We start from the raw sequence: 24898 nt of genomic DNA, 5'->3' as shown, positions 1-24898 counted from the left end.
GTCATTTAACGGTTAAGGGTTGGGAAACAGGACTTGAATCCAGATTTTTTCTTTTTGTCCTTAAGTTCAATGATATTTTCACTCTCCTTCTGAGTGCATGTAACACATATTTTCTAATCAAATTGTTCTTTTTACTCACTTATCACTCATTAGTTAGTTCATCACTATTAGCCAATTTTAGAGAGAAAGTCTTTTGAGAAGTGAGTCAAAACCTTTCATCTTCTTTTCAAATTAAGTGTTTCCCAAAGAAGTTCATGTTCTCATCTTAAGATTCACAGACCTAGAATGTTTCTGAAGAATGGTTAAAAGTATTAAGGTATTGTCTGTCAAATCCACACATACTCTTCTTCATTTTTTACAGCAACTCAAAATTTTATCAAACAAAATGCTTAAGAATAACACTTTAAATGTTGCCCAGAGAGCACACACTCTATTTTTTAATCTCTTGTGACTCTTTCAGAAACAAGATTCAAGATTTAATTTGAATCTTCTTAGGTCAAAAAAGTATCCATGTGCTGTGTTAAAAGGCTGTAGGTATTCACAATCATTACATATAATAGTATATTATATATTATTGGGAGCTTTTGAATAATGGTTGGATAACCATTTGATGGGCCTTAAAAAAAATCTGAGTCTGATTAATACAAGATGTGTGTGCCACAATAGTTCATTCTAGTTTATTTTCCTACACATCTGGCTATGAAAGTTCTTCTATACATCTATCTATATATCTAAACCTCCTCCTTTTGTAAAAGGCAAGTTTACAAGGAAAATGGTTATAAAAGGCTATACTTACAACTTACAATTTAAGATTCTTATTTAAAGTTCCCAGAAGAAAAGATAATATATATGTACCATTAATTTCAATTTAAGATTAAATTTTTAAAAGACCCCAAACTATATTCCAATTTATGTTTCAGCATTTCAGGTATCATTTTAAAAAAACAATATCTGGAAAGTGAGAAAGAAAACTTGGAAGAGACACAAACAATGCTGAAAGATTATGTGGTCCCTGGATTTACAAGTGTAAGTGGGGCCCCAGCTCTGCCTCCTGTAAGTTGTGCTACTTACTCACCTTAGGAACATCCTTTGACTTCTCTGAGGTTCAGATTCATCATGTAAAACCAAGATAATAATACTTGGAATGTCTACTCTCTCAGGTGACTGTGAGACTCAAACTCATGTAAGGTAATCAATCATTGAATCAAGTATTTTTTAATTGTTTTGTTTATGCCAGACACTATGCTATGACCTTGGAATAGCATCAGAAAGCACAAAAAAAAACCCCTATTTCCCAAGCTTCCATTTTAATAGAGAAGACAACACATAAAGTGCTTTGTAACCCTATAGTTGAATTCACATCATACTACCTCATATATTCAACTTTTCCCCTGTCAAACTGATCTACTTGCATTTTCCTATCTCTCTGCTTTCTTTACAATGTTTCCTGGACTTTAAAAGCTCAGAATACCTCCTCCTAAGGCATTTTTCTCCTTGTCAAATATCTTTTTTTTTTTTTAGGTTTTTTGGAAGGCAAATGGGGTTAAGTGGCTTGCCCAAGGCCATACAGCTAGGTAGTTATTAAGTGTCTGAGGTAGGATTTGAACTCAGGTACTCCTGACTCCAGAGGCAGTGCTCTGTCCACTTTGCCACCTAACCACCCCTCTCCTTGTCAAATTTCAACCCATCCTTTAAGACTCAACTCCTATATCACCTCCTCCTAAAAAGCCTTCCCTAATTCTATCTTCCTTCACCACAGGAAATCTTCCCTTCCTTTAATTTCCATGGCATTTTGCTTATACCTTTTTATAGTCTTACAATATTCTCTTTGGTATTACACATATTTGAATGTTTATCTCATTCTTTCTACTATATTCTAAGCTGCTTGAAGTAAGTCACTGTGCCTTACCCCCTCTTTGAATTTACACTAGCCCCTAGCTCTGTACCTAAAACAGTAAAAATTTTAATACCCAATTCGAATCATTGTTGTTATCACCTAATTGCTATAAAGGGATAAATGAATTATAAAGAAAAATGCTATAGGAAAAAGTGTTTGCCTTCTATTTTCCTGAAAGACACTTGATGTCAACTTCTTTATCACATGGATTTTAATATTGTTCTACTTGCTTAATATCTAAGCATCATGAAACAGATTAGTTTCAAAGCTAGTATTAAATGCAACTCTTAGGTCACATTTGGGAAACTGATATAAAACAAGGAGGTAAGGGTGGAACCTCGGACACAAATTGAAGAAATTGAGGTTAACTTTCAATCTTCCAGCAAATGGGATTTTCAGTGTTTATATCTACCAGAATAGCATAATTGTTACATGATATTTGATGACAGCTCTGGGAAATACAGCCACTAACGACAGGCTAAATTACTAACTAGTTCCTTCTGGTTGCTACCTCTACAAGGTGAAAGGTTCCTTTTGCATCTATCCAGTTTCACCTCTTGAGATTACAAAAGCAATAAAATTATCTTGACCTGTGTTGCAACCAAAAAATTGATTTAGAATCTATTCACTAATCCTGCATATTTCTGGTTGACTTTAGGTAAAATGAATAATATATATATATATATGTAATACATGTGTGTATACACACATATGTATATGTATCTATGTATGTATTTACACACACACATATATTTCTAAAATCTCCTGGGTAACATTTTGGTGGAAGACCAAAGTTAATAAGACAGTAAAATGTTGCTGTCAAACAATGACTTTAAAATATACATTCTATATATTGAAGGAGCCTTTTAAAAGTTCATATGGACATTATATGAACCATATTTCCATACATATTTTCACCACTTAGGAATTTCCAACTCTAGAATTTTAGAAATAAATATTAACTTGGCACAGTGATACAACTATAGGTAAATGTGTTCAGTTGTTGACAGTTTGAGACCTAAGAAATTTCAGTAACTCTCCTCCCTTGACTATATAAGATGTATAATTTATGTTATACTCAGTTCCTACAGGCATGGATCAACTAGTGCATCAAACATTCAGATCTTACTTCCAAATCAATACTCAAAAAATGTTTTAAATTAAATACATTCCATATACACAATATACTTTGGATCTTATGATCCTGGTTGGTCAGTGAAATGGCTGGATTTTTGAAGATAAAGGCAAATAGTTATTTCCATTACTGAATATATTTTTTCCATCTGCTCATAAAATTGGAGGCTTGACTTACTGTAGTTGAACCTTGTGACTGCCTAGGTTTAGTTCATATATAAATACCATTTTTTATCAAACGTATTTTCCTCGGGCCAGAAATGGTCACTAATCAAGTCTATCATAGAAATTAGGGATTGAAACTCAATCGACTCATCCCCTGTCCACCACCCTTGCATAGGAAAGTGACCTAAGACTATGATTGCATTTCTATTAGCTCTCTCAGCTTCCCATGTTCTTTATGATACAAAGTCTTCTAAAACACCCATCTCTAGTTTTGTATGTAGTGATGCCCTGAAAACGTACAAGCAAGCTATACACTAGTGGTTTTTCAGCAAGCTGTCTTACAAAAATCAGCTGGAAGAATTTAAACTTTTAAGTACCAGAACTCTCCATTAAAACCTTTCTGAATTCCAGGGTTTGAAATTGGAAGACTTGGAAACAAACAAAAGTCCCAAGGTCAGACTATTAAACTCCTAGTAAAAGACCTGTTGTAGAAAAGAAACTCTTTTCCTTTTTCCATTGTTCCCTTTTTCATTCCTTTTCCACTCCACTGTGAGCACTTTGGTCATATTTATTATTCCACTTTCAATGATGATGAAAGATATCTTTAAAAATGCAATGCCCAGGAGACTTCTTGTTAGGGTTTTTATATTACCTAATTGGAAATCTTTGTTGATGAAAACATTTCCTGATATTGAGATCCTCCCACACCCAAAGGGTTTTATTGACTACCAATGAAATAGATTATCAGGGCCTCTCCCACGATTTCCCATGTCACCCAGTATCTCCTTGAGGAGAGAGGTGAGAAGAAGAGAGACAGGCAAAATGTTGATCTCAATTAACGATTCCCAACCTCAAGATCATTAAAGATAGCCAGAAATCAAGCAATGGATTCTGGAATCTGCTGCTGAATAACAGATCCACATAAACTGTCATTTTAGGATTTCATTTTAGCTCATGACTTTGACCTTAAATCATTCACCAAGTGATAAGTAAATAGTATGTATAATGCATAAAATGTGAGGGGTAGCCAGGTAGGACAGTGGATAGAGCGCTAGCCTTGGAGTCAGGAGGACCTGAGTTTAAATTTGACTTCAGAGACTTGATACTTAGTAGCTGTGTGACCTTGGGTAAGTCATTTAATCCCAATGCCTCATCCCGCCACCCCCAACCCCCTCCAAATACATAAATGTGAGAGAACTACCTTTTAGTTCCAACTGCTACTAACTGTGTGATCTTGTTATATGTTATCTTATTTCTCTGGGTCTCAAGTCCTTAATCTATAAAATGAGAAAATGACTTTTAGCTCCAAAACTCTAACATCTAAGTAGATATATTAGGGAGAGAGTTCAGTAAAATAGAAAGAATAATAGGCTTAGAATCAAAGTTTGTGTCCTCAAATTTTAGCTCTATCATCTGCTATATGTGTGACTTTGGGAAAATTGCTTCCCTTCTCTGTTCCCAAACTTCCCCATTTGCTATAAAGGGATAATAATGTCTATAGTAAATCGTAGGACTTCGGTGAGGATCAAATGAGATAACATGTTTAAATAAAAATGTAAAGTTGAAGAACTGTCCAAATAGCTCCAGACATCTATAATCATCTCAGTCAACTGTTAATTATCCAAACATTTAAAAATATCCCAAAGAGGTACAACCTGTTGATATGATCTGAGTGTGAAATAATTCAGTGGGAATGTGTTATTGGAGAGAATATTCTGGTTAGGCATCATATATCTTGGTTCATATCATTCTATATTGAGACAAGAGCAGAGATAAATGATTTTGCATGTCAAAGGTTCTACCATGTTTATGTCAATGATATTTCCCAATCAGCTGTACTGAGACTATATTGTGAATCATCAGAAAGACAACCGTAAGTAAAAACATTAGCTTCATAGGCCACTCAAGGCTGACAGCATGAGCCCCCAGCCAGGCCAAAAAAAAGAACGAGAAATACATCTGTGTTTCATTTTGTCTAACTCTGTGTTAAGACCTCTTTCCTCCACTCCCTCCCTCCCACTATCCTTGGAACAGAGGCAGTAAACTAATCTTTTGCACACAGAAAGGGAAAACATGAAGAGAGGACAAAACATGGGGAAGGGGAAGGGGTTTGAACCCAATGTGCCCTTCTCACCTCCTCCACAGGACTCAGAACACTCCGTGAAGCCCTCATATTCCCAATCATACAGCTCATCAAAATCCTGTAGGCCACCATAGAGCAGATCTGTCTCTTCAGGGTTATACTCAGAAATTTCCCCATTGCAAGGTCCGGCATAGCAGGCACGCTGGGACACTGGCTTGGGCCCTTCACATTCGTCAACGGGCAGATCGGCCACGGATTGGGAGAAAGACAGTAGCACCTGGCACTTCACCATCCTCACCTGGGTGCCCACACCGCAGGTGACCGTGCAGGCTGACCAGGCCTCAGGGATGAATCTGCAACAGGCAAGCAAGCAAGAAGACAAGATGAGAAGTCCCGAAAGGGGAGGCATGGGGGGCAGAAGCTGCAGCATCCCTCATCTGAGAATTTCTGTGGCTACAAAAGTCCTCTGAAGGAGGGGGACTTCATTTTAGCCCCTGAGCTGCATGGCTGTTGTTTCTTCACAAATGTTATTTGACCCCCTGGCTGCAAAGCATTCCAGCGACACAGACCACCTGCCGCTTAGGGGTTGCCTAGCCTCCTGCTTTGCACCCCCAGTGTTAGCTCATCAGGGAAGGGAATTTATTTTTTCTCTCCCTGCTCTAAGTACTAGCATTTGTGCATACTACAAAATTCTAGGAATTCTTACAGTGCAAGAATGATGATGCTAATAAGTATAGCATAATAAGCTCAGAGAGCTGGGGGAAGGGAGGATGGCAGGATTTTTTTTTTTTAGTGTGGACCTCACAGTCTGAAACTTGCTCTACTTTTCAGTTTAGCATGCTTTTCAAAAAACACTCATATAAGCAAACATTACATATATATATATATACATATACATATGTATATATATATATATTTGGGATTCTAGAATAATGAATTAAGATGTGGAAGACCCTGCAAAATTCATCTAGTCCAATGTCCTCATTTTATAGATGAGAAAACTGAGGTTCAGAGAAGGAGTGATCTTATATCTATAATCACACACATATATTTAGAGGTTTCTAAGAATGCAGTGAAGGCCTGATCCTCACACATTCTTTGAATTAGTCTGAACTGGGATTCTTTTTATAAAGTAGAAAAATGCTATGTTATAAATTTAGACCCACAGGCACGCCATAGTAAATGAGTGGTTTTGTGTTTGTACCAGTTTGTTTAACCCCAAAGACGAGCCATTAGAAATTTTCCACACTTGTCAGAACTATTTTCTCGAAACTTGTCTGGCATCCAGGGTGATGCCCCGAATTCCAACACAACATTTTGCTATTTCCCAGAAGGATTCAAAAGCAGTGACCATGGGCCAGGACCAAAACTCAAAATGAGCCAGTGACCTTTTCTTTTTTTTTTATTTAGCATAATGTGTGGCACAAGGTCTTGGGGATGACATTTCGAGTTTTCCAAGATTTGACTGCTTTCATGGGAGGGCCATACAAAACACAGAGAAAGCACAGAAAACTGGCTCCCGTTTTCTCCACTTGGCAGGAAAGGAAAGAATTGATAAGAAGACCATAGCATGAAATCCATATCAAGTGCAATACTTTTTATGTCTAGCTTGGGGAAGTTGAAATCCCACGGGGGGTGGGGGTGGAAAACAAAGCCAAGTTTTCAGACTAGAAGGAATATGACACTGATCATCCCTGGGCCCAGGTCTATGTCCTGCCAAGGTGTATGCAGCAGTGAGAATATGGCAGTAAGAATGGGACTCCACCCAGAGCAACAAACACAACCACAAATATTTGGCAGGCATAACCTAGAAGTAAGACTTATTGGTGGATATCTGCCTGCCGGTCACAACACAGCCCTGTCAGAAGGGAGAAGGAGGACTCAGTGACCACACAGGATCTCTTACATGGAATTTCTCATCATGAACTTTTCTCCTTTACTTTTTTCGCTTTGAAATGGATTTGATTAACTATTGGATTTCTCAGAGATTTAATGCAAAAATGACACAAAAGATATGGTAGCTTTGATGTGCTGTCATTCTTAGAAACTTTCAGTGGTCTAAAAATCAAAGCCTACAATCAAATTGGCTCCTCTCCCAAACATCCCTTGCACCAATTCTACATGTACAAATACCCATCTGGTTCACTATGTGAATACAGCCTACAGAAGCAAAAATATCAAAACAGATTTTTTATTTTGAGAATAAGTCCTCCACTAAGGTCTTCTTCCATATGATTGAGAGATGATTCCAGCACAATACAAATTCTTATGAGTCCTTAGTAAACAGGAAGTTCACTAAATGTGGACCCCAGAAGTGTGGTGGATATGTCTGCTTCCTGAAAATCACCCCACCTATGGTTCAGTATATTTATCAAATGTTAGCTGAAGATTATAGATTTTTTTGGCTAAATCAATTCTCAAACATAATTTCCTAAATCATAGATAGCTTCATATCTGTTGACTGAAAGACTGCCTACATTGGTAAAATCACAGGTTTCAGAAATATGCAAGTATTAAAAGCAAAATAAATCGTGTGTGTGTGTGTGTGTGTGTGTGTGTGTGTGTGTGTGTGTGAGAGAGAGAGAGAGAGAGAGAGAGAGAGAGAGAGAGAGAGAGATTCCTGATCCATTGGAATAAATAAATGCTTGTAGTTTGATTGGCACGTGTAATTCGATGGAGTTCATCAATACGTCTAAAAATTAGGTCAAATTATGGAGTGTGTGCCCAAATTTAATAGCCTTATTTATGTAAGCAGCTTATTTTCCTAAAGATATGATGAGGTGCTATGGCATAATGGCAGGCCTTGAGTCTGGAAGACCTAGTTTAAGGTTTCACCAATGACCCATATTAGCTGATCATGTCACTTGGCTCTCAACTCTCTAAGACTAAATTTACATTGCAGAACAGTAACTTATCTGCATTGGTAGAGGGACTGATGGAATTACAGGTGTGGACCAAATAATATGGTAGACAACCTATGGAGGATTTATTAGAGGACATGCACAAAATTGTGTAAGATGAGCAGGTATGATGGAATTGCAAATCCACTGAAGTAATAATATGGTGGCAGAAAGATGTTTTCTTGACAGTTAAAGAAGACAATCTCATAGGCAACAACTGTTTTATAATTTCTTTTCCTTGCCCCATAAATGCTGTTATTTACCCTTCTACTGCTACTCCCTTTCAACCTAAATTCCAAAATGACTTCTATGACCTATGCAATGGAGCATTTTTGCTTTATTAATAGTCTGTTATGCATTAGAAGGGAGAAATGAGGAGCTGAGGATATCCTAGACAACTGAAATTCACAGGGAGCTCCCAGTTCTCATTTTACATCTTCATTTTCTTTTCTCAAATTTTCTCACAGACCTACCAAGTAATAAAATAGGGTCTGATACATAGTAGGGCATCTAACAAATGTGTATTGACTGAATTAAGATATGTACAGTGATTTAAACAAATTATTTTGAACAACCAGAGTAACTATTTCTTTGTTGAGTAATATGATTTCTGTAGTTATAGTCTTACTGCTTCCAGGAAGTGAAGAAAATCAACACTTTATGATCTTGAATAAGAAAAAATAATGCTTTGATCAGATCTGATACAACATAAAATCATGAGATCAAAGGTGTTAGAGACCTTACAGATAGAATAACTTCTTCATTTTATAAATAGGGAAACTGAAAAATAAGGAAAGTATTCATGAAACTCAACTCCCTAGTGTATATAAAGTTTATGAAAATTAAGTATACATGTGAAAGTCAAAATCTGTTTCACTTGCTATTAGATGTGTTTAAGCAATAGGCCTTTAATGAAGAGAAGAGGAAATAAATAATTATCAAAAGAAAATAATTATCAAAAAAATAAAGTTCATTCATTTGCTAATTGTTCTTCCATGTTACTGCACTTATTAGCAAGAGTTAGTTCTTTAGAAATGACATTTTTGTTTCATGGATTTCATAGACATACATAATTTATAAAATATAATCCATTCACTTTCTAATTATTTATCTTTAACTAGTTAGGGTTTAAATAAAAATGAAATATTTTATATTATTAATATTCTGTTTCTTCTCAAATTATATTGTATTTATTGATTCTATATGTATAATATCCCTTCAGCAGAATGTAGGAATCTTTAAGGGCAGAGACTGTTTATTCTTTGTTTTTCTACCCCCTTGAGACTAGTACTATAAATTCTAATGTCTTTAATAAGTTAAGGTTTGCTTAAATGAATTAAATTGAGATATACTTAAAACTTTACATTATTTCCAATTATTTTCTCTTATTAGTATAATTACTTTGGGATCATTTAAGATAAAAATTGCTATATAGATTTCAGTTATTATTATAGTGCCATTATTCTGCCCTGGTTTCTATACATAAATTGTAAAATGCAAGAGTATCACATAAGGAATGTTTCATTCTGCTAAAGTTTTCCAGAATCACTTTTAACATTTGAGTTATAGCACTGTAGGGCTTATGCTTTATTTATTTATTTTGGGGGTGTGGGAGTGAGGTGGGGAGGGAGAGGGGTAAGGGTGGTGAGAGAGAGGAAGAGAAAAAGCTGAAAAGGGCCACTAGCCACAAAGGAATCTAGAGAACAGTATAGCTGAGGCAATAAAATACAGTACAAGTAATTCTATACTGAATTAACAAAAAGCCTTTTTGTAAACCTGCCATTTAAGAGGGCAAAAAAGCCCTCACACTGCTTTGGTAATAGAGCATTATTTTGTCTGGCTATATCTTAAATTTAATGCAGCCTCCCTTTTAGTCTTAGTCTTTTTCTTTCACTCAAAGGAGTTTGCCTTTCTAGAAGATATAGATGTCTATAATCTCACATGTGGCTTGTCTTTGGGACAGGAACAGTGGGAATACTTTAACTTTAGCAAAAATGACTACCAAATTATCAAAGGCTTGTAGATTGGAAGGGACTTTAAAGATCATTTAATTCAATGCCCTCATTTTATAGGTGGAGAAACTGAGGTCTAGATTGGGGGAAATCATTTGCTAATGGCACAGTTGGTACTTGACTTTAGGGGTTAGAAAGTCCAGTAGTCTCAGTCAATAAAAACAAAAAAATACATCCCACCAACATGTATAAGGTAGTAATACTGATGCAAGCTTTCAATTAATCCACTTTGTGGATTTTAGGGGAATATAGGGGTTCTTTAAGAAGTCCTTAAAAAGAAAACTCATAGATAAAAAAAATGAAAAAGCAGTAATTATAAAAAAAAACTGCTTAATACAAATGGAAAAATAGATAATTGGAATAGAAGAGTTAATCCAAAAACAGAATTTAGTATCTAAAATAATAAAGTTTTATAAATCTAATATTACCAAATATTGGGGATTGGAGTCATGATTGACTAAAATTGAATAGGCATTTAGTGAAAAGTGAATTTAATTACACATTTTATATAATATTCTAAAGTAAATTATAATAAATCAATAATCTAAATATTAAAAATAAAAAATTGGAAGAAAAAGAATTTTATATTTTTCTTAGTTGTAGAAAGAAGAAACAAGTTTATATGTTAAAAAAAAATTTTGGATAGAAAGTTGAAGGATTTGACTAGACCCAAATAAAAAAATTTTACATGACAAAGAGCAATATTTTCCAAATGGAAGAAAATGAAAAACATTGGGAAAAAATCTTTGTAGTAAATATATCTGATAAAAATCTGACACTAATATGTTGCTGGATAAAAAGTACAAAAATAAATCACTGAAACAGAACAGAGAAGCCAGACATAAAACCTAGCATATGTAAGAGAACAATGTCTGATAAATTCAAGATTATAAAACTTTGGGGAAACATTAAGAAATATTTTTTTTCATTTAATAATGAAATAACAATTGTTATTCTAATTCCCAATGTGGGGGGGGAACCAAGTTGATGATTTTAAAGAAAGAAAAATAAATTGCCATAATCCCTTGATAAAGGATTTAAACCAAAGTCCTTAAAATTTTGTACCTCTTTCCTTTGTACTCCTTTTGTTAGTCCAGTGAAACCTAAAGAATCCTTCTCATAGTAATGTTTTTAAGTGCATAAACAAAAGAAATTTTATTACAAAAAAATGAAATGCTGTTTTAAAAATATTTTAAAAAACCAAACTCCCTATCACCTACATTGAGACCCACTGATTTAACCCCTTGAGAAAACTATCAATTAAACTATCATTGAAATTTAGACTCAAAATGGCAAAAACGTCTAAAGATGATAAAATTCAATGTTGGCTTGCTATAGGAAAATATATTGTTGGAATTGACTATAAATTGACATTAGTCTTTTGGACAATGATCTGGCAAACAATATCCAAAAGAGTCACAAAACCAACTGTAATTTAGACCATTAAGCAGTCCTTCTACCAGGAATAACAATAAGGATGATATTAAAAGGCAACATAAAAAAGCCAATATATCAATATAGAAACATCCACATCTTCTTTATTTTCACTATTGAAAAATTGGAATGACCAATCAACTACTGAGGAATGGTTGAAAGATTTGTGATATAATAGCATAAACTATTACTACAAGATCAAAACCAACACATTTGAACAATACAAAGAAAGACATAAGAAATGATACATAATGAAGATAATAGAATGACGACACTCTTCCTTACAACTAGTAAAACTATAACACCAAATAATGGTGACAAAACTCAGAATAGAAAGAATTCAGAACAACATACCTTTTTTAAAAAAATTCTTGTTATAATTTTTCATTTTAAAAAGATAAAGGTATAGTTTAGATTTTATGGTTATCTTGCTTATTTGTTCACAGTGTTAAGTTTATAATTCAAACTTTTGAAATTTAATTAGACCATTAAAGAATGATAGTTTATCATGACTGGAAAAGAATTTAAGAAGACACTCCATTAATTCCACTTTCAAGCAGAACCATACTTGAGTCATCACCAGAAAAATAAGAATCCCTCCTGTTTTTAAGTTCCTTTTACTAAAAATACTTAATCAGGGTGGAAAAGTGTGACAAATTTTCTCTTTTGTTTCTTTTGACTGAAGACTTTAAAAATAGATGAAAATTTACTTGGAGTTAATGGTACAAGTTCCTTAACTTATGATGCTCTATTTCTAACAGCATTTTCACTGGCTGTTACCCATGCCAATAATTCTTTCTCTTCATTTATACCTCATAGCTCTTCCCTGGATCAAGTGAAAATACATTTGTAAAATACTTAACATAGTGCCCCACATATAGTAGGTGCTTTATAAGTGTTTATTCCCTCCCCTTCCCCTTCTGGTTTCCTTCAAGTATTCCCTAAAATCTTACCTCCTGCAAGATCTTTGCCAATCCTCAATTTTAGTGCTTACTCCCAAGATTATCTCTAATTTATTGTATATAAATATGAATGTGCATATATACATATATGTGTATGTATATGTGGCATTTATGTGTATATATTATATATATATGTATGTATCTTGTTTATACATAGTCATTGGCTTGTTGTCTTTCCCATTAGAAGAAGAGCTCCTGGGGCTGGGTCTAATTTTTGCCTTTGTATCCACCTTAGTAGGTGACACTTAATAAATCTTGTTGATCTGATTCAAGCAAAATTTTCCACAGGATTAGCTATCACACTCACTGATCCCAAGATATATGAGGAGTTCCTTCCTTTTTTTTGGAACTGCTCATATATATCCAAGGGGTCCTATGTACCTCAGCAATCTTTACCTTATCATGTTTCTTAAAGACATAAAAAGTTCACGAGAATTTGAATTGCCAAAAGGAAGGACAGTTTTGTTGCTGATACAAACAAATGTAGCTAAAAAAAAAATCAATGACTAGCAGCAAGTCCTATTTCCTAATTGCTGTAAATACTGTGGAATAAAATCACAAAATCTAAGATATGTTTTTATTTTTTGAAGAGAAAAAATATAAACTTAACAAAAGGTGTATCACTGCAACAGTCATTTCATTATCTTTCCTATAAATCATTTCATGTCTTCCTTTTTATTGCCAAAATTTGTCTCTTTTTTAAAATTTTGAAATAAATGTTCATCATGTTGACATCTTACTGTTTGCTTAGTAATTCCCTAATGGTTGGTTGGCAATGAAAATTATTTCTATAGTTTTTTGCTAGTAAAAATAAAACAGATACATATATGTCTGTATAGATAGATCTTTTCCTTTTTTTTAAAAAAAGAAAACCTATCATTGGTTTTTTAAATTCTAACTTTATGGCATTAAAATAAAAAAGAAAAAAATAAAGAAGACCTAGTTACAAAAAGCATTCATAGAAACTTAATTGGCAATAGTGAATGAAAAATTAGAAATTTCCTACCTTTACAACGATTGGGTCATGCTGAATAAAATGTTGTAAATCATCGTGGCAGGGAAATGGTTAATGACTGAAATGACACTTTAATGTTTAATCTTTTATTATTAAAATTTTTTTTATTACTTCCTTAATTTAGACAGTGAACAAAACAATATATCAAACACTGATTTGTAGTATTTTCCAATTTCCTGTATATAAATTTTCATACTGAAAATTTAACTACTGGCTCCCATTGGAGTTAGTTCTAGCACACCTCTGGATACAGGCAGAATGATAGAGTAGATCCAATGGTGGACTCAGAGTCAGAAAGACCTGGGTTCAACTATAACCTCTGGCACTCACTCACTGTTCTTGGAGGTGTGTGTGTGTGTGTGTTATTTTGCCTCTATCTACTACAGACACTCTCAATGACTTCTCTATTAAGTCAAAATTGCAATATAAACTGCAGTGATGGAGGAAGTTTTCACACTGGAAGTTCCCACACTAGAAGTTCCACATATTGACAAAATTATAGTTTCCCTGAATATAAAGGCATATATCAATGTAATCCTCTAGAAAAAAAAACATAAATAGCATGAAGAAATGTGAAGGGGGGCAGCTAGGTGGCACAGTGGATAGAGCACCGGCCCTGGAGTCAGGAGTACCTGAGTTCAAATCTGGCCTCAGACACTTAATAATTACCTAGCTGTGTGGCCTTGGGCAAGCCACTTAACCCCATTGCCTTGTAAAAAAAAAACTAAAAAAAAGAAAAGGAATGATTCAGTTCTTCAGGATAATGGTTGCTATTTGGATTCTTTGGGTTGCAATTTTCATTTTTATATGAGAACAACAACAACTCATTCTTGTCTCCCACAAGGAGGCAAACAATTGTTGACCGTGATAAAAGATCAAAATTCCTTTCAAAAAGATTTAAAACCAAGAGAGAGGCATTCCAGGCAAAGAACATTTTCATAAAATCTGGAGAAAGAGAGATATTGCTTTCTTTTAAGCATGGGGGTCTCAAATTTTGGAGTATTTTATTAATGTCCTTTTGAAGCTATCAGTAAAGTACTTTCCTGATATGTTTATGAGTGAAGAAGAGAAGCCCTGTTTTACTTTCAGAAATCACTCTGTTAGATCAAAGAGAAAAAACCAGGAGGGAAGGCAGTTTGGCATCTGGTAAGTTGAGGACTGACTTTATGGTACTGTTTGTGATAAGTCACCTGGAAGGAGTGGATGTTAAGAAAGGAATAATTAGAAGAGTTAACTGGGTTGGTAAGCATCTCATGCAGGTTGGAAAATCGACAAGACTAGAGAGAGAGAGGGATAAAAGACTAGAAAACTCTCTAGGTTAAAAACAATCAGAAATAAAGTCTTATTTCTTGTGGAAGCAATAATTTATTCTCTTTAGATGGTGGACCTGGTATGATGATGAATTAGCAGCCTTTTCCTGTTATAGCAGTCTTATGGCCTCTCTAAATCATGGGACCCCTTTTTGGCTGTAGTGAGAGGCTTCATTACCATTTCCTTAGATGTTCTTCCACAAGATGCTCATTCACCTGCACCAGAGTCTCACTTTATCATTTAGCTTGTGTGTCAAGTTAAAATTATTATAAGTAGTTGACTATAAAGTCTCAACTTAATTTTGATGAAGCATGTGCTCCCTTGAAACACAGGCATTTTATAGAAGAAAAGGATTTATTGATGGTTGAGATCTTTCACTAGTCATTTTCATATGTCTCACAGATGAAACGAAGATTTTTCTTGGGTGGGCAACAGAAGCCCCTGTAACTCCCATTCCTTTTTAGACTTCCCAAGACTTCATAAAGAGGGTTGAAAAAGATGAAAATCCAAATGGGCTACAGGTAGCTAGAGTATACAGAGAGGATGGGGCAGATCTGAATGAGAAACAAAAACTTTGCTGGCCCCTCCTTGCTTTTAATATGCTTATTATAAACCCTGGAAACCGAGGGCTCAGCACTTGCATTATAGTGAATTTACCTCCCACTTGGCTTTTTGGGTTTAGCCAGACACAGCATGGATTCAGAATTAGGCATTTCTTGAGGTTGGTTTGATCGTTACAAAAAAACATTTTGCAGAGATCAAAAAGTCATGACTGCTTTTACTAAAACCCCCCTCTTTTTTTTTTTTAACTGGGGGGGGGGTGAATAGATATCAGCTTGAAGCCAGATTGTAGTTTCAATGCAAAGCTGATTTTTTTTTTTGCTTGACTTTGATAAAAATCTCATTTACTGCAAATACTAAATCCTTTTCAGGAACTATTTCTACTTCATATGGAATAAAGGGTTTATCTGGCATATTGTGAGAGTTTCTTTCCGCTAATTCAACATGTTTGCTGTGGCTTTCCAGCTAAAGTTCAGTTAATTAAAATAGAACTTAATGGACTTAACATATATTGGTGGTGACAGGGTCCATGCTTTATTTTGGCACACAGCTATTCCATTAATTTGTCTTTGTCACTCTCTAGGGCACAGCTGAACGATAGAAACTCAGAGTTAGCTTTCGTCTAACTAAGTAAATGGAGGAGTGAAACTGCTGCTGGATGGCAGAGCTGAAATTTAAAATAAAGTGGTCTGCTGTAGAATATTCTGATAACTGAAGAAGAAAATAATCTTCCACTTAGAATTTCCTGTTGACTTTGCTTTTTGCATACATGTGAGCTAGGTAAAGGAATCAAGAACATTTAATCCCAGATATTAGAGGAATAATAATAATAATAATAATAATAATAATAATAATAATAATTTACAGTATAGAACAGCAAGAAAATCTGGATCTGAGAGTCAAGAATTCTAGTTTTCAAAGGATGAGGGATGGAAGAAGGGGCTTCAAAGGCTATTTAGTCACACCTCTCAGGGCACTGAGGAATCTGAGGCTCAGAAAAATTAAGCTACAAAGCATGGATCAAATCTTGCACCTGGAGTCAGAAAGCCCTGATCCTGGATTTGTCTTTTGGCACCAGCTGTGAGACTTTGGGTCAGTCACTTAATATTTGTTTGCCTTGGTTTCCTCATCTGTAAAATGGAGTTAATAATAGCACTTCCCTCTTAGGGATATTATGAACATCAAATAAGAGAATAATAATAAAACACTTAGCACACTGTAGGTGCTGGATAAATGCTTATTGGTTAACAGAGTTGGTAAACAGCTACTGTGCACCATAAAGCATCAGAGAATTGTTTGGGAACATTGATTGTCCAGGGTCACAGAACCAATCAGTATCAGAGACAGGACTTGAACCTGGGACTCTAACATTTCTTTAGCACTTTAAGCTTTGCAAAGTATTTTACTCTACCTATTTCAGCCTTGTAAGAACCCTGTGAGATTGATATTATGCCCATTTTATGGATAAGGTTATGGATGACCTGTCATGCTACTGGAGTATCTGAGGTGGGGTTACAACTTCAACTGTCTTAATGACCAATTTAGCAATGCTATCCGTTATGCCACATTACTTGTCAAGACTGATTCCTCATCTTTCTCTCTTTGTCTCTCTGTTTCTCTCTGTCTCTCTGTCTCTCTCTGTCTCTCTCTCTGTCTCCCCCATATACATATACTCGCACACACACACACACACACACACACACACACACACACACACACACATTCTGACTCCTAGTTGTTTGAGAAATCTAATATTCAGGAGAAAATAACAGTAGTTTCTAAAGTCCTTTTCCCTGGCAGAGAGTTGGGAATCATTGAGCCCTATCTCGAGTGAGAATAAATTCCAATGACTTGATCATTTGCTCTAACTAAAGATGCCATCCCCTCTACTACTTCATTTCTCTGTAATATTAATTAACTTTGCTAACATAGCCAGATTCCAGTCTCATTTTACACATGCTGTCAATTTGATTCAGGCTCATTTTGTCCTCACACTCAATCCCTTCTGCATTCTTCCCTCATTCCTTATTTAAACTGTTGAGCTACTGTGCCTCGGCCAAACCATTGCCATGTCTCAGCTCAGACATGCATGCCATTCCCACATATAACATTGGGTACAGTCTGGAAATTCTATGAAAAAATTCATGATTAGATTCCCTTTCGTCAGAGGCCACTAAAATGTACTATGTCTATAACTAGACTTACTTCAAGGACCAGTAATTTTGTTGGTTTAGCTTTTCCCTTCTCTATTGCAGTTTGCAGCTTCTAAAACTCAATAAAAAATTATGAATTTTTACAGACAAACAATTCCTCACCCTTAAGCTAACTGAAAGATGAAGATCTTTGAACTTTGCTAGGTTAACTCTTTGACAATAGGCACACACTCTAACATTGCTTCTAGACTTGTCTAATTCTGCTAATAGAGTTTTTGAAAGACCACAGACCAAGTTTTAGAGAAGGATCTTAGTGGAGATGCTATGAGCCATTATAAAATTAAAAAAAAAACCCAAACACCTCAGGATTTCTATACCTGCTTTTTCTTGGTCAGAATTCAAGACACTGATTATGATTTTATCCTAGGTAAATATGGAGAAACTCATCATCAGAATTGTGGCCATTACATGATAAATTTTATGACTAAGTTGACCCAAATAATATTAATTTCCATTTGTGGCAGGAGAACTTATACCAACACAAGCTCAGATTGCTCAACATATCCATAAGGTCTTAATTTTAGTGGTAATAAGATGGACAATTTCAATATAATTTATCTAAATATGGATTTAGGGGCTCAGTATAAATACTTGATTATCCAGCTCAGGAATATTATGTTTACTGAACACCTCTATATTCACTATATTGGTGCTATCAGGAATATGGAGATGTACAGGAAAGGGGCCCTCAAAAATCTAGGAAATGTATGAGACAGAATTTGAACTCAGATCTCTTTGACTTCAGGTCTACTGCTGTATTCTCTGAGTCAACCTCCAAAAAGTAAAGGGTCATTCATACATTATTCTGAGACATCAGAATATGTTTGACTGAATATATAATTATTAAATATCATTTTTAGTGATGGTACTAGCATTATTAGTAATTTATATAGAGAGAAAATGAAAATTCACTCAGGATCTATTTGTAGGAGAGGGAATCTTGGGGTGGATCTTGAAGGATGAATGGGTAACCTTTGAAGACTAAGAGAGGTATGGGGAAAATAACCTTGTGAATTAGCTAAGTACAAGTATTATTATCATTTTGCAGAAAAGGAAACTGAGATTCTGAAAAGTTAAATCTTTTACCTTTAATTTCACATCTAGTAAGTGTATGAGGTAGGATTTGAACCCAATCAGGTTCATTCCTTTGTCCACTATAAGACACTGTCTAACAATAGTGATTTTAGAAGGAACAAGGGATAATTAAAGAATTTTGGGCTAACTGGCCAGTCTGGGACAGAGGTATAGTCATACTTTCTACCAGCTACACAAAAGAGTCATTGTGAATTTCTTTACATAAGGAGAGTAAAATTTAGAATGTTTGATTTGAACAGACCTATTGTCTGCCCAATTATCTCTAAGCATTATTTACGCTGCAAAGACAAATCAGGTGTTATAAGGTTAGATACTAAAGAACTATAATAAGGGAATAGTTTTTTCCTTTTAACAAGTCCTTGTTCCTTGTTTCTGTTCCTTGCAAGAGAATTCTATTCAAGCACCTTGTTTTGTGGCTATAAAAAAAAACAGTACTTTCTGGAACCATGACTGATGTTTGGTTCACTAAATATACTTTGGGGGCAAATATAAAAACACATGTCAGACAATTAACATTTCTAGTCACTTTTTTCCTAAACAAGTATTCATATTCTTAACCATTGGGTTAAGTCATCCACATTCTCAGACACCTTCCAATGGGAATAATATAGATATATGCCTAGGCATTATATTTTAAAACACATTTAAAAATGTAAACAAAATATTTAAGGCCTTGAGCATGACCATATTGACTATTATTGGCCTTTCTTTCTATATCTAATTCCTTGTGAGTTCTGTTCATACAGACATATGACAGGAATTTCCTTCAGTTTCTCATTGAATCAGCCCCATCACTAAGCTGATGCCATCTGGCATCCAGATATTATGGTTGCCCTCTGTTTTCTTTCTTTCCTGCATTTTTTTTCCTCTAATGGCTCACACCAAAGTTATTTATAGCAACACGTTAAAAGCCTGGGTATCGTGTTAAAGCTCAAAAATGTTTTCCCAGTCATGGAGCAAAAGTGCTCACCAAAGAATCCAACAAGACAACTCAGGATTTTAAAAAATGCAAGATCAAGGAACATGAGACCATGTATCCCTCCCTCTCTTGGGTGGGTTAGATTAAAGATGTTCATCTGGAAAACCCCAGTGACATGCTGTAGAGGTTGTTCATTAAGGGTCAGGGCAGGGGGGATGCCCAGTGTATTTCATTGAAGTAAGTACCCATCATGTGAAAAGCACTCCTTCTCCCACCTGCTGCCTTCAGTTAGATTGTGGCCATCTGAAGCATGGTTCTGAGCAAGAACCATAATTTAGAAATCACCAAGTTTGGCAAATTCAGAAAAAAGGAGGAAAGGTAAAAATAGATCTCAGGATCAAAACTAAAGCCAGTTTGAGGCAGTACTGGTGCTGTGGTATTGGTGATGATAGTGATGATGAAGATGAATACGAAGAAGAGAAAGTAAACCAGGATATTTCCGATTTACATATTTTGCTTATCATTGATAATATTGGACATTCATCTCATTTGCTGTGAGTCTCTAGAACATATAATCTATAGGTAGGTGGCATTGGGTAGATGAAGTCATGTTGACAGAGGGAGGAATCAGGTCAGGAAATATGATTATGGGAATCAAGGCAGGGATGAGGATTCAGAGATTCTTTTTTTTAAGAGTGGGTCTTCCACACCCAACCAATTTCCCCCAGCATCATTGCTGTGAAGAACCAAGCCTTCCCAAGCTTCCATAATGACAGTATGGGACAAAGCTATTGTGACCCTAGGCTAATTACGTATCTGCTCTGAGAAACCAAAAATTAGGAAGGATCTGATTTCCTTGTGTATCTCATTTCTCTTCTTTTATTCTGCTTAAGAGCCTAATAGTTCTGAGAAGTAAAAGCTATGTAATCCTTAGAAACCCAGGGAACTTAAAATAAAAGGTTAGGTTCTTTGAATACTTATTGTGGTCCTTCCTTTCTGTTGTTAAGACACTGAAAGAGATATAATTATTATATATAATTACTGTTATTTCTGTTATCCATGTCATTGAGTGTCCAGTTCATATAGTCACATCCACCCTAAGCTCCAGTGTATTCAATAGAATATTAGTGGCCTGAAGGAGTCTAGGAAATGAAGTATTTCCTTCCTACTCATATGCAGGATCAGGCATATTCAGCATCTAGCTTCCAGGGTGGTAAGTTTCTGTTTGGTAGCAAAAAAGGCTCTCTCCTGGGTCCTATTTCAAAGTGTTCAACTATATTTTTCATTATAGTTTTATCTCCAACCCCATACCCTCCAAGCAATTGAACTGTCAAAATTTCTATTTTGTCTATTGGACTTGAAGTGATGTTTGTCCCTCTGTCCCAACAGTGAATTAGAATGAAGAATTGAAAATAAAAGACTTGTTGACTACTTAAGTAATTCTTTTCCCATGCCTGAAAAGCTTGTTCTGTGACTAGCCCAAGTTTATAAGGAAGACAAATTATGGTACCTATATCACTGATCAACTATGAGCTCAAGTCAAATTTTGAGAATTCTAAAATACTCAGTCAAAACTATAACTATATATAAAACTATCTTTTATATTTGTGTGTGTAATTGATAAACTCAATCTAGCTTTCAAATAATACATCCCATCAAGCTTGACATTCTCAGCAGTGATGGCCAAACTCAGAAGGGACATATTTTTGACCTCTTGGCGGAAAGCATGATTCCAGAGATAATTTTAAGTAGTCATTTCATCCATCTCATTTACCAATATTAGAAAACTACCCAACTAAACAAGAATATGGAGGAGTAATGATCTTAAAAGTTCTATGGACCCTCTTTTTCTCAAATTTATCTTTAATGACCACCTTTCCTCCTGTCATAAAACTTCATACTTTCTTACAGATTTATAATGAGTGGAGCTGAAAAACTAGAGCATCATTTTCTCACATCTCTTCCCTGGAAATATATGTGTGGGGGGTTAAAATTAAAGAAAAAACAAGCAAAATATTTTAAATGGATTTTAACATGGGGAATAGTCTTCAATATGAATAATGGTTACCTTTGCCTTTGAGTCCTTCAGGTTTTTAAGAGTATTTGTTTTTAATTTTCTGTAGCTAATTGGCTCATCTGGCAATAATTGTAATAATTGAAGATCATAGGCCAAATCAGAGAACTTATAATTAGTAGTACAGTGAAAAGCATTGACTTTGGAATCAGTAGATTTGAGTTTGAATCCTAGCTTTCCTACTTTCCTACTTGTGTAGGACCAAATGATGTAATGTAAAATGAAAGAGTTGTATGATGGGCAGAGTAGCTGTTCCAACAGAAATCTAATAAGAACACCAGTGATCAGTGGCCATCCAAGAGCAAAACTTGACTGAAACCGTGATTTCAAATAATGACAAGAAAAGGAAAGAGATAAAAGCAATGTGATACTAACTCTGGATTTGGTCTCATTCTGGTCTGAGACCTGCATTTGAATAACAAAGAATAACAAGGACCACGAGTTTAGGCAAAAAAGGAGCCTGCAGTTCTATTCCTGCACGTGTAATTCCCAGCTTGCTGATGGGGAATGGAACTGGCCCTAATCTACCAGTGGTCTAGCACCAGGATTTTACTGAGGATCAAATAAATTCATATTTGTAATACTTGGGACAGTGTCTGAGAGACACTCTGCAAATGCTAGTCATTGTTATTATTGTGGTAAACCAGAGGCAAACCCATAGTTGTGTTCACCAGACTCAGACTAGAGTCAAGATCTTGTAAAACATACTGACAGAGAAACATTCAAATATCAACCTCCATCAGACCACTTTTAGTACATTTAAAGTTTGAATTGGGGCAACTAGGTAATACCTAGTGAATAGAGTGCCAGGTCTAGAATCAGGAAATCCCGAGTTCAAATTTTGCTTTCTACACTTACTAGCCATCCAATCCTATTTGCTTCAGTTTTCTCATTTGTAAAATGAGCTGGAGAAGCAAATGCAAAACATCCCAACATCTTTGCCAAGAAATCCTGGAATGGAGCAATGAAGAGTCCGACATGACAGAAAAATGACTGAACAACAACAATACAACAAAATTTGAATGTCCCTGACCTTAGTTGTTTCTGACATCCTTGAACACAATATCCTAAAATTGCAGCAGGATGATTTCAGATAATACAGAGGGAAAGGCTTTGATAACCACTCCACAAATATATAAAGCTTTGTCAAAATGCAAAGCCCCAATTCAGGAAGTAAGGATGGAAGAATGAGTGAATTTAAAAAAAAATGTCTACAATAAAGAATAGTTACTATGCTTGGGATATTCAAAACACAAATACAGAATAAGAAAATAACTTCAGAATACCTAAATCCTAAATCCCAGAGCAAGTCCCAAAGAAAAACTGAATTAAAATTTCTGGAAGAAATAAAGAAAGAGTTTTAAAAAAGGTCTAAATGATAATATTAATACAATTCAAATAAATAACATTCATAATAAATCTAGAGATAAAAATTAGAAAGGAAATGAGAGATTTGGATGAAAAGGCTTGAAAGAAGAAGTAATAACTTAGAAAAGGAGGCATAAACTTGGCCCAAGTAGCCTTTCCTTGAAAATTAGAATGTACTAGAGTTAATGATTGCATGAAACAATAAGAAATATAAAGCTTATTTTATAATTATAATATTATATATAATATTAAATATAAAAATAAAATTTAAAAATTATATATTTTATATAAAAAACAACTCACCTGGAAAAGCGATCAAGGGAATATCATTTTAAAATCATTTTGTTACCTGAAAGACATCATGAACCCCCAAAAACCCCCTAAAAGGGCCTCCTTTTTCAACAAATCATGAAAGAAAATTTATTTGATTTTAAAGAATCAGAGGGCAAAATAAAGAGAGAAAAAATTCACTGGTTATCTCTTAAAATAAACCCTCAAATGAAAAATATTAGCAACATTCTAGTCAAAATTTAGCGTGTCTAGGTCAAAGGAAAAAAGATACCATAAGTGGTTAGAAAGAGTTCAAGTAATGAGGAACTACAGTCAGGCTCATACAAGAAGTTGAGATGAAGTAGAGAATAATAAGGAAAATGACAGATTCAGGGAGGGATTAGTTGTAAGCAGAGGAAAAACCCAAAACACCACCTTCAAACCACAGAGGGTAGATTGTAAAGAGAGATTTAAAAAGAAAGACGAAAAGGAGAATAACTACATGAACTGATGCAAAGTGAAATGAGCAAAAACAGGTGAACAGTTCATATAATAATACTAACATAAAGACCACCAACTTTGAAAGAATTAATACCTCATCAATGCAATGCTTGAGCATGTCAGAATAATGAACTACATTACTCCCTCCTGACAGAAATGTAATGGACTTGACATTCAGAGTAAGACATTTTTGGACATGGATAATGTGGGAAATTGATCAATTATACATGTTTATTGCAAGTTTTTAATTATTTTTTCTTTTAAATTGGAAAGGGGATATGATAGGAGAGAAGATAAATACTTGTTAAGAAATATAAAGTAAAATGAAAAAGAATCAGAAAATTGGACTTATTACCTTCAAGATCCCTTCTAACTAAATTAATCATCCCCAAATCATCTAGTCCATTCTTCACTCACTTATTTTAAAGGTGACGAAGTCAAAGTTCTGAAAGACTGAAATAAATGGGGTCAGGTCATATAAGGAGGAAATATCAGAGAATCACTGTTTTTACTCCAAATTCAGTTCTCTTTGAACCAACCTTACTGGTGGGTCAGTAACTTTAATTTAGGTCAGATTACGAACTGTATTCCACCTGATTGTTTAGAAATTTCTGCTGTTTCTTACTTGGTAGATTCTTCAAAATGGGATGACTGACAATGCAGCTCAGACCCAATATCAGAAAAGCAACACAGAAAACACATAAGCTTCAAATAGCAGGGAGATCAGAGACTCAACTTTGAACATGAAAAAAAAAAGGTTCTTATAGATCCCACTATTCAGTCTTTTTTGCAGAAAATTAAACCAGTACGTGAAAAATAAGCTATTATTGATGAGAAGGGGGAAAAGAAAACCATCCAGAAGTATTTCTTTTTTTCCTATATTGGTCATGTAAAAAAGCATAGAAAAAAATAAAGAAGAATGTATGCTTTAAACTAAATACTGAGCTATCTAGAAGTAGTTCTGAGTGGACCTTAGGTGGGACA

The 24898-nt window shown here is 34.8% G+C and overlaps 1 protein-coding gene across 5 annotated transcripts in view; it reads right to left on the bottom strand.

Moving 5' to 3' along the window:
- The window catches only part of ADAMTSL1 (ADAMTS like 1), a 1134116-nt gene that overhangs the window by 163503 nt on the left and 945715 nt on the right, over window positions 1-24898 (bottom strand). For all 5 annotated transcript variants that reach the window (XM_074197566.1, XM_074197568.1, XM_074197565.1 and 2 more), the window contains one exon: window positions 5331-5632. In XM_074197566.1, coding sequence (XP_074053667.1) covers window positions 5331-5632 — 302 coding nt within the window. The remainder of the gene's footprint in view (window positions 1-5330; window positions 5633-24898) is intronic.

The sequence above is a fragment of the Macrotis lagotis genome, chromosome 8 (genome assembly GCF_037893015.1).
Source record: "Macrotis lagotis isolate mMagLag1 chromosome 8, bilby.v1.9.chrom.fasta, whole genome shotgun sequence".
NCBI lineage: Eukaryota > Metazoa > Chordata > Mammalia > Peramelemorphia > Peramelidae > Macrotis > Macrotis lagotis.
The sequence above is the reverse complement of the archived record's forward strand: the minus strand, read 5'-3'. Positions and strand labels throughout refer to the sequence as shown.